Raw genomic sequence first — 11306 nt, forward strand, 5'->3', positions numbered from 1 at the left:
CTGAGCCATTTCTCTAACGGAAGTGTGTCAGTGCACGAATATCAGATGCCCGAATCACCCTTGCATCCTTTGTCATTTGTGGCATCAAAAAGATCGCAGGATCATAAGTGTCTCATATACCAGCCTACAGTAAGGGCCGTATTGTATGGTTATGAGATAGCCTCTGTGGAAGATGATATGGGGCGTCTTCAGGCTTTAGACCACAGGTATCCCAGAAGTGTTACTGGTATCAGATGTCATCAGCAAATTTTTTAGGAGGTGATTAGGGAACGAGTATTTGGTTATGAAGTAGGCATTTTAGTGACGGAGAAACCCCAATCAATTTCAATCCAATTTATCAGCTATAAATTTTGCACCACGGGTACATTGGTTTCAACTATTACAGTTTCGATGACCGGAAAATGGGACAACGTAGGAGGTGCAGCCAAGCCTTGAAGGTGATGGCATATTCAGTCAGTTCGGGAGTTAGGTAGTTACGCACTGTAGGCGATCGATTTGATGCACGAGCGCCACTGACTACGCGATTGGACGGTTTCTGCCTGTGTCATTAACCACTGGTGAGTTAATTCCCGGGTCCCCATCCAGGGATGCGGTAGTTGTCGGCCCGACTTGGTTTACTAACTAGTTTTCATACTCCATTACCGGGTTATACACTGTCCACTTCTCAGTCGCTTCCACTCAGTACAGGGTTGAGTGGAAAGTGCTCTGAGGGGTAGACAGTATTATGGCATGCAAAGGCATGTCCTAACCAGCGTAACCTAAGAAGCCGGAGTAAATCATCCATTGTGGGAGAGACCCTTCTTAAAACCCTATAGTGTATCTCAACATTGCTAATCCGATGTTCCCGCGAGACTGGACCAATGCTTCGAAGGCACTGATGGTCAGACACTGACATCTTTCGTATATCTTCTGCAAGTAGAGACTACGTTTCTGGGCGAGATGGCTCAGTTGTCAAAGCGCGAATTTACTGACCGGATGATCCGTGGTTTGAACCCGACCTCTGCCTCTTGACTTTCCCTGTCTAGGCTCGGGCAACCTGGCAGTATCCCAGCTCTCGTGCTTGCTGCTGGTGGTATTAGCACCTAGGCACCGAAAGGGTGATACAGCTGAGTGACTTTTATCCATAAAGCAGAATGGATCACGCTATCGCAGCGTAAACCTTGCCCTTAACAAACTAACTGTCACCACGTCGTCCCCGTAGGTGTCGGCGGTTGGCAAAATCTACCAATTCAAGAAGTGATCTCAACTTCAATCAGTCCAGTGGAACTTATGCAACTGCCCAGTTAAACAAATCTATCTGCAACCTCCATTGAATCACTTTCAAGCATGAGATTTGGATTTGATCTCACTCAGTCTTGTGGCAGCATTCGTTAGGATGTTGTAAACTACGAAGCGGAGGGTGTATGAATTGGTAGAAGGGTGTGAAAGAGATTACGAAAGTATATGGTGTAGCGATTCACCCTTCAGGATGGGATCTCCATGGCCTCCCCTCTCGCTTGGTTGGAGACACTGCATGAAATAGCAGCCAGCCGACGCCAGTGCTGTTGCCAGTTTCTTTCTTGGGGAGCCAGTCAATATGTAACCTTGTGGTGCGGTTTCCTTGATTGAAGGATGAGGTAGAGCTAACTACTTGCCACTCAGCCTGTTCTGACCAAACGTTTGGGTGCTCGACTACCGTCGGGAGGTTGTGGGTTCGAAATTCTCAGTCCAGATTGCCTGAGTGAATGTCTGGAGGTGTAGGCATCTCGGAATGATTGTGTTAAGCTAGCACTAAGTCCCTTCCCCGTCCACCTTTATCCTTTTCTTTACAATAAGGCTTTCAAATAAATCATGTTTGTACGGCAGTGAAGCATCGGTGTTGAACACTGATATCATGCTGTCGATGATGATGATAAACTCGCAGTCTACTGAGTAGCTCACTGCTGATGATCCCCAACAAGGATGAAATATCTGCACCGTGCATCTCGGCTTTTCAGCATGGATTTACTTCACCGTCAGAATGAAGTGTTTATTGAGAATCACTAAATCTCCTCACATCATTAGTCTTTGCAGATTGTCTGACTGAGGGCTTGAAGGTATATATGCCTCCAAGACAGTTAGATGAATACCTAACCTGTAGTAGGCTAGCACCAGGTGCCTTTCTCTTTCACTCTACTTTTCCATTTTAAGGCTTTAAAAATGTTCGGCTTTAGCACACCTTCGGTACCTAGCTGCCAAGCCAACGGAACGATGTACGAGGGCTTGGATACTGCGAGGTTGTCGAAACCTAGACTGGAGCAGTTAAGATGCTGAGGTTGGGTTCGAACCACGGACGGTCCGGTCCGTAAACTGGCGCCTTACTCATTAACCTATCTCGAGCCTATTTTAAGGCTTTAAACTCAAATGAAATGTGCGATTGTACGGCAGCAAAGCGGTTGTGTCAGTACTGACGTTGCAGTCTCTGGCGATGACTATGCTGAGCCTTCAGAGACATCCTGGAAGTCTCAAGCAGGACGTCATTCACAAGTTCACGGCGAATTTTCAGGGTCATCTTACACCAGTGGACTTCGGTGGAAACTCGCTACATAACTATACTTGCCCACACAGTTGGCATGCAGTGCCCTCACAGAAAATAAGGATTTTGAAGGATCGACAGGCAGCTCCATAGGTTCGAACAATCGACAGTCAGGAGAACGCTGAATGATAGTGGAGTGGTGGCGTCCGAATCCATATTGGTAATCATTTAGGAAGGCGTTGTCTTCAGGAATACGCAAGTTTTGCTAGAAAAGGATGAACTCTTGAGCGTTCCATTTAAAGAAAGAAATTTTAATTGGAGGCAATTATTCCGACGAGATGTCACAATTTTTAAGAACTGATCAAGTGTGTGAATTGTTCCAGGGCAACAAAAAATGCCTGGGTCTTTGAGAAGAGCCACCGACAACACGGGGTTCTGATGTGGGTCAGAGTAAGGTATACACTTCATTTAGTCCGACAGAAGGACACGCTGTTGCCTTTTGGTAGCTGATAAGCACGACAAACTTATTTGTTTTAACAGACCAGTAAACCCGAACCATAAAAGTTGAAAATTGGGCTTACAGGTATAAAGAATACATATCCTCGAACCAGTGATGGAGGGATATGTGTAGAAACAAATCTACCCTTAAAGTGGAAGCAGTCAAGTAGTTCGGCAACTGAATATGCGTGAGGTCACCAGACCTCAGACCATCAGACGTTGAGTTTCAACAAAAAAACAACGCGGAAAGAGTTGACGTTGCAATTTAAACTATTGAGAGGCTGGAAAGTCATGGGGGACAGCAGAGCGGAGAGTCAGTGTAACTTGTACACTATGGCTTGTTTGATGGGCGTGGGGCAGGCATCCCACTTCGGTAGCGCGAGTGGCGAACCACGCATGGCTTCTCTAAGTCGGGCGGTGGTACTTCTCCGTGTTAGTCAAACCCCTCACCATTGACCATGTGGGACAGTCATGCTCGGAGACCCTTCAGTATAGCTCCTTTGGAGGCACAAACTCTTCCCCTATGACAAGGCCCAATCACTTGTTGACTGTAAGGGATTGATTCTTACAATGTGGAAGAGCTGCAAGAAGTTTTGTGCATATGTCGTCACACATATGTGCATGATGTTGTTACGCACCGAAGCTGAAGTAATAACATGTTCGAATAACACCAGGTCTCAGAAGTTTATCATAGTGGTATCTAGACGTGATCCTAATCTACCGTTCTCGTCACCAGTCCGAGGCGCGGACTGAGCCACCGACCAGTCCAATGGTTGCCAATGGAGAAGCGCTGTACGAGCTACTGTCCTTGATCTCAACCAGATAGGCTCAGGTAGAATTCATCTCACAGTGTGTAGAATGACTCCAGTTTGCGGCGCCATTTCTCTATTAAAACTGTTTTGAACGACGGAGAAAGTGCTGTCATGGTTTCCCGTCTTTGGATGGCGGACAGACGTATCAGTTAGGTACAGACCGATCGTCCGAATAATCATCTTCCAAAGGTAGGTGGATTGATACCCCGTATGGTCAATGCATTTCTAGTAGTCTTTCACACATTGTGTCACAATAAGCAACTCCCAAAATGCATTGCACTCTTTAGGAGAAGGATATTTCAACTGACCTTAAACCTGATTCAGATACTCCATTAAGAGACGCATACTGATTCTCCGTTCAGGCTGTTGCGTCTCTTAGTTGTGCTACCCAGCACAGTCAGCATCACTTGAGTTACAACTGCCATAATATCCGTGCTATCGCTAGCGAAGTCCCGTGAAATTATTATTTCTCACTTTCTACTTTTAACTGATCTTTTATAGGGTTTTGTTTCTCCTTTCAGATCTATGCTGCAGTTCCTGTAATATTTCTAATATGGCTACTTGGGCTGAAGTTCGAGAACTCGCGGCAAAACTCAAAACAACCCAGGACAAATCAAGCGCCCTGCGTCTGTCAGAGCGTACCTGGGTAGATATAGTAAAATACCTGACCAACACAAATCGCCTTAAACTAATCTTCACAACAGATGGACGATCTTATCTGACGCGAGAAGAACTGCAGAAGGAAATCCGTGAAGAGGTTGAGGCACACAACGGTCGGGTTACTCTGATGGAACTTGCTTCAAACCTTGATGTTGATCCTTTGATTGTCGAAGCAAGACTTTCTGAGGTGATCGTTGCGGACGCACAATCCAAGTGCGCGGATCGTTTGATTAGTATTCCAGGAGAGGTCATCAGCGAGTCGTACGTCCGTCAGGTGGCACACGAAATACAAGATCGCCTGGAGGAGCGCGGGGAGGTTACCATTGGTGAACTTGCTACGGTATTCGGACTCCCTACTACCTTTCTGGTGAATATTCTTAACGAGTATCAGGGTTTACTATTTCGAGTTCAGAAGTACGGAGAGAAGTATATTACTGACACTTTTATGGCCAAAAATAGAGCCATGGTTCGCGGCTACTTCACTGCAATTATGCGTCCTGTGACGCTTTCCTCCGCGGCTTCAAAGTTGAATGTCCCTGAGAACTTACTCTCTGGGATTGTTGGAAGTTTGATTGCTAACGGACAACTGTGTGGCTGTTTGATAGCTGGACGTGGTACGTACGTTCCGACCTGTTACTCTCGTGCCGAAGACTCTTATGTGCGTGCTTTTTATTCGCAAAATGGCTACGTGGAGTGGACGTATTTGAAACGGCTGGGCGCGACCGATCCAGCTTCGTATTTGCGTTCTCTGCTACCGAACGCTGTGCATCTCTCCGGTGTTAGCATGGGTCCGATGGCCATTGACCACTTGAAAGCTGTTGTTGAGGAGGCAGCTCGTGATGCGACCTGGGCGGATTTATCTCATTGTCTTCCAGCGGGGCTCAGTGTAAAAGATCGTATAGATTTGGTTACGAAGCATATTAAAAAGCTTTCACTTCGTACTGTCGAAGATGGACTGTTTGTTGTATCAGAAGAATTCGTAAATGGATGCATGAAGCACTTTGATAAACTAATACGCGAGCGAGCAGAGTTGGCTGCACGGGAAAATCGTCAAAACCTGGCCGCGTCACACTCGCGTAACGCTGCTTCGGAACTTAATGCCGAACTATCAAAACGTTCCCACCACACGAACAAGGGCGGATTCGGCATGGGTGCACGAGAAATCAAGATGAAGAACGTTAAGAAAAAATACTTGCCATCGAAACGTCGACAAGGTGGTGGGCAGCTGGAAGCCGATGCAGATCACGATGGCTACGATGTGTGGACATCATCTACTGAATCCGTCTTTGCCAAATGGATTTCAGCAGACGAACTGAACGACGTACTGAGCAATGCGTTGTCTTCAGAATTACCTGGAGAAATAGTCTCTGGCATAGTTTCATGTTTACTACCGCAACTTGAACGTTCGTTTTCCAACATCCTGGATTCCATCTTTGTGCCGAATTCCGATACAGCTCGCAGACGAGAAACCATTGCGCAAACTCAGGAGGTCATTAACAACATGCTATTTGCAATTCAGGCAAGTCGGGGCATTTATACAGGATTACTTCCTTATTATGGCAAAGATCACATTTTATTTTGAGACGATACCTGAGTGCGTACGTCTGCGATGTTAGCTCCAGTTACGTAGCAGTTCTCTTGAGTAGCTTTCAGTGGGTATCCTCAGTCATGCCTCTTTTCCTTCAGAACCCCTTATTTTGCAGCTTGTCGTACGGGGCGAACTGACAGATGTCACTGCGTGGTAATCATACTGACCTGCAGTCACCAATTTGTTGAATGTGTTTCAGTGTTCTCGCGGGTGTCTGAGGTTATTCGAAATACTGCTGGACTGGTCGAGCCAATTCTCGATGGAGCACACTTCCAGATGTCTTCCATGGACTGATACACTAGAAGTCACAAACGTCCCATGGAAATGGTGCTTAGTTGAATCAAGACTTTGGGCGACTCGCTTATTTGTCACCATAGATAACAAGTCTTTACTATTCTCATTGATTCGTTGTCTACATTGACTGATTTCTAGAAGAGGAAAAGGTCTGTTGCTCGCCATGGTCAACATCTCAGGACATCCAAATAATAAATAATGGTTTGTCTGTAATTCCCTTTTGGCGCCTAGCTGCAGTACCACCCGAAGGGATTTCAACATTTGAGATACTGTCAGGCTGCCTAAGTTTGGTCCGAACTAGAGACTTTCTGGGCAGTAAGTCCGCGCCTTGACCGCTGAATCATCTTGAGACACCAAAGTATGCGACGAAACACTCCGAATAAACTAAAGGGCCCTACTGACATTGCTTAGCTTCATATTCGGGCTAGCCCAGTGGCAAACGCGGATTTAAAAATGGCTGTGGTGCGGACGTGGTTTCTGGCGTGGAACCGTACTACTTACCATATTTGTTGTCAAGTCTTAGCTAACGCACCACCGAGCCATGCAGCTTTAGTCCCCCGAATGGTTCAGCTCCAGAACTTATTATAGGACCCATGCAAACCATGGAGACAAAAAAGCATGTATTGAGGACAGGGTTGGGCGGTCCTTCATTACACTTAAGTGTAAGTAAGTAAGTGTAAGTATCGCCTACACTGTTACACAATTTGTTCACCACCCGAGAACAGTAAGACACAAAAAGCACCTTACTTGTGCTCTGCTGTGTTTCGGATTATTGCCCGAAAGCTGACTGATTCCGCTATCACATTCGTAGGAAATGCGAAAGGCAATAGATATCCCTTCCCTCAATTTGTAAGCTGTTGGATACGGTAAACATTTTTGCAGCTGGTCTGCAAATCAGTGCGAGAGTGACGAATTTACTTCTCTAACCGTCATTATCCGTCACATGAGACACACTTTGTATCGTACAGTGTGAGTATGCAAGAAGCAATCCTTTCTTCTGGGTCCTCAGTTAAGTACACTTAAGTCATCAGTTAATTCCCTTCCAGAAAGGATAACTCCGCAAGGTAGACCTGTAAAGAGGGAACTATAAAGCAAAACCGTTCTGCACTTTCGCCTTGTTATTTCCGTGCACCATGGCCTTAGTAAGAAGTGGACTGCTTTCAGAAACTTGTTCGATGTGTGAAGGAATTATGCGGCCACCGCTTTTGGGCTTGTATTTTCGTTAACACTGCATCTACGCAACTATTTTTTAATTTCCTGCAGAAAGTCGGATTGGATATGATGCTATCGTTATTTTTAAGGTTACTCACTTGGTAACTATAAGAATGTGGCCATTCAGGAGACACCCTTGTAACATGAACATCCGAAATATGACTCATGCGTAGATCAGCGTTCAGGCGCACTTCTCACCGTTTCTGTTGTCTGCAACTCGGACGGGACCTACCAGAGCTGTCATTCACCATCGGTGTCTTCGAGGCATTTTTTCTGTCTCGCGGGAACGTCGGATTAGCAATGTTGAGGTACGCCACAGGGTTTTAAGAAAGGTCTCTCCCACGATGGATGAATTACCCAGGCTTCTTAGGTTATGCTGGTTAGGACATGCCTCTGCATCCCAGAATACTGTCTACCCCCAGAGCTCCTTTCACGCAGCCCTGCATTGAGTGGAAGCGACTGAGAGGTGGACAGTGTATGACCAGACAACGAAGTATGAAAACACTAATTAGTACACTAAGTCGAACAGTGCAGCACCCCTGGATGGGGACCCTGTAACTCCAATGATAATAATATTATCCAGTGGTATCATCCCATCAGTGTATAGGTGCCACGCCATCCGAAGGAAGCATGAGGGCAAGGTAATGTCAGATTCCTCAGGCCTAGACAGGAGAAGTCGAGATCCCGGGGATGGGTTTAAACCAGGGGTCTTCCGGTCGTTAAGTTCACGCGTTAATCGCTGAGCTACCTCGAGGTAAGCGAGCGAAAGCAGCCTAGTGGTGAACAGTCTGTGATCTGGCAATGAAGTCTTAAAATACTTATCAGCAAACTCTGTCGGATCGACAACTACCGCCATCCTTGATGAGCACCCTTTGACTCAACTTACTAGTGGTCAATAATACTGGCAGACATGGCTCAGTCACGTAGTCATGAATCAAAGCTGTTGCCTTCAATGTGTAGCTGCCAGGTTTCCCGAGCTAAACGAACATAACATCGCCTCCAGTGGTTGGTTGTATCTTCCACACTGTCCCATTTTCCGATGTCCGAAACTAGCCGAAGCTTATTACATTGTTCACCGCTGATAAACTGAATTGAACTGAGTCCGCAACCCTACCGCACCTCGTTTGTCTGTCTGCATCGACCCCTAGCGCGACATCAAAGCAGGAAAACCCAGAATAGCGAAGATACTTGAAGGAGTTGGTGTGAAATCGCACACAAACGAATCTTCCCAAGCAGGTCATGATCATGTTTCACCTTCGAAAGGTTCTCTTTCTATTTAACCCATTATCCATACATCAGGTTGAATAACGCGTAACCTAGACAGATTATCTGAATCGTCATAGTTAAAGTCTTAGAAAGTCGAATTTGGATATCCGAATCCTGGCATGAGATCAGAGAGAAGCTACATGACAACATAGGGCGAGATGGCTTAAGTGGTTAGAGCGCGAATTTACTGACCGGAAGGTCCGTGGTTCGAACCCGACCACTGCCTCTCGACTTCCCCTGTCTAGGCTTGGGCAACCTTGCAGCATCTCAGCCCTCGTGCTTCCTTCGGGTGGCATGGCAGCTAGGCACCGGAAGGGTGTTACGGGTGAACGAGTGATTGATTAACATGACAACACCATAGGTGGATGATATTCCACGGGGTGAGCGAACCAAATAAATAGAAACTACTAACTCATTGGATATCTTCAGCGAACGTGCATGGGCACGTATTTTTTGTAGTAGGGTCGCATACGAACATGTGCTTCTGATTTGCTGGATTTCCTGTTATGTAAAAATCCGACTGTTTTGGCTTGGTCAGCTGGCTTGGGTAATTGTTTTGCATCATTTCCACTTGACTAAACTATTCTGACACGTCAAACGTACTTTTCCGCGACTTTTGACTCAGCACGTTCTGACCGAACACAGTGATGTAAGTGAAATGATGGGAGACGAAATGATGGGAAACACGACAAATGAGCAGATCTTCGTTTCGATTGCTGATGATTAGGGAGCGCAGGCAAACCTTAAGCACTTTGCGGTGATCTGATAGTACATCATTAGCGAAAACTGCTCCCAGTCCTCATTGTGGGCTTAAATGAAGTGATGCGTTTTACTAGTAGTTTCTGTTCACCAGCATCCGAAACTCTATACCACATCTGTCAGACATGCTTTATGGGCAAGTGAAAATCCACTTTGTTTTCTAGTTCATCAGTTGTCACTCGATCATGTACGACTATGGAAGCTTCTGGTATACTTCCAGTTGACTTGTGGTTTTTTCGATCACCCTCTCCCCGGAGTCTCGCTTGCCAAAATGGATGCCGTTTTTGTTTGCTTGTTTATTTATCTAGTTGAACGATCTGTACGAATCCCCTCGCCTGTTGCTGTCAGACTGATTTGTATCTGTTTATTTTGTTAATTATCGGTCGGTACTTTTCCAGTTTAAGTATCTAGGATGGATGATCGATATTGGCTTATACAAGGCTTTTTTTATTCCGAGACTCTTGATCTTAATTTCCTCACAGCTTATGGAACGTGGAATCAGTGGCATTGATCGGCCAGTCCTCCAGATGCAATTGATACGTCACCTTGCTAAATCACATGGAGCTTGTTTGGTGGACAGATTATGTGTACATTTAGCACAAACTTATGGCGTCCAGTGGCCTACTCCCGCCTCCAGCAATAAGCCAGACGACCAAAAAGACAGCACCGGTGCTATTCAAACTGATTCGCCCTCCCCTAGTAGCCCAGACTTTGTCAATCCCATGACCCCGGATCAGCGCCAACAGTTGGTCGAGATGCTGAAACACTCGGGTGCTGCAGATGCCGCTCAGACATCCTCTGCTCTACAAAACGTAATCGAGAAAATGCGGGCAATCCAGCAAACAGCAAACGTTGGTTTGACCGACTATTATTTGGCTGTGGAAGCTTTGGCGACGGATCATACTGGCATCAGCCTACCTACTTTGCATGCGCGGGTAGACAACAAACGCAGGAAAGAGGAACGGAGCAAGGCGAATGAGTTAGCCCTACAAGTTGAACTGCAACTACAAACAGCAATAGAGGCGCTTCACAAAGAAGCGGATATGCGGTTGGCAGCCACGGCAAGCCTGGCAGCCGTGTGTCTATTCGCTCAGGTCGCGACTGGTTGGCCCGTAACTGCACCCGGAAAATGTGTTCCTGACCTGGTTAGTTGGCTTTCCGACTTTGTATCTTCTCGAAGATCTTCAAACAATTCCAAAGAGACAACCACATCACCCGCACTGCAAGCTCTGTTAAACTCAACCGCAATACCAGATCTTGTCGAACTTACTGCTCTTATCTCTCAGCACATGCATTCTGGCATTGATATCAGTTTCAACACTGACTTGGGGACTAAATTCGAACAGGTGGTCAATGTGGCTAAACAATGCCGGAAGTTGATGACGTGAAGAAGATTGCCGCTTTCTCCGTATGTTGCTTTATTTTGGGACTCGGGCTGTTTCTTCGTGACTTTGTGTTTATTTCCCATGTGATCTTGTTTTGCTGTGAATCTTGAATATCCGAACCAGATTTCTTGTTTTTAATTCGTGAGCGCAGGTTTTTGTTGGGATTAAGCCTGTTGACATGCCCCGAAAGTACTCTGTGCACCGAATCAATTAGCTGCTTGTTAGATGTGAACTGGGGTAGCAGATGTGAGCATAGTGAACGTCAAACTGAACTGTAAGTGAATTTCAACGAAACTTTCGGTAGGATGATGATAAACCGTTTCCTGTAGCTATGATTG

At 46.0% G+C, this 11306-nt stretch overlaps 3 protein-coding genes across 3 annotated transcripts; 2 read left to right on the forward strand and 1 right to left on the reverse strand.

The window, feature by feature from the left end:
- Positions 1-1770: 1770 nt before the first annotated feature.
- Positions 1771-8470, reverse strand: T265_02174 (hypothetical protein; the record flags this gene model as incomplete). Its single annotated transcript, XM_009166348.1, has 3 exons — positions 1771-1922; positions 2198-2271; positions 8445-8470. 3 exons carry the CDS (start codon positions 8468-8470, stop codon positions 1771-1773), a joined length of 252 nt encoding a protein of 83 aa, XP_009164612.1.
- On the forward strand, positions 4358-8007 carry T265_02173 (hypothetical protein; the record flags this gene model as incomplete). Its single annotated transcript, XM_009166347.1, has 2 exons — positions 4358-5987; positions 7823-8007. 2 exons carry the CDS (start codon positions 4358-4360, stop codon positions 8005-8007), a joined length of 1815 nt encoding a protein of 604 aa, XP_009164611.1.
- Positions 8471-10068: 1598 nt separating the features above from the next.
- On the forward strand, positions 10069-10971 carry T265_02175 (hypothetical protein; the record flags this gene model as incomplete). Its single annotated transcript, XM_009166349.1, has 1 exon — positions 10069-10971. One exon carries the CDS (start codon positions 10069-10071, stop codon positions 10969-10971), a length of 903 nt encoding a protein of 300 aa, XP_009164613.1.
- Between the last annotated feature and the right edge of the window lie 335 nt (positions 10972-11306).

Source organism: Opisthorchis viverrini, assembly GCF_000715545.1.
Source record: "Opisthorchis viverrini unplaced genomic scaffold opera_v5_25, whole genome shotgun sequence".
Lineage (NCBI taxonomy): Eukaryota > Metazoa > Platyhelminthes > Trematoda > Opisthorchiida > Opisthorchiidae > Opisthorchis > Opisthorchis viverrini.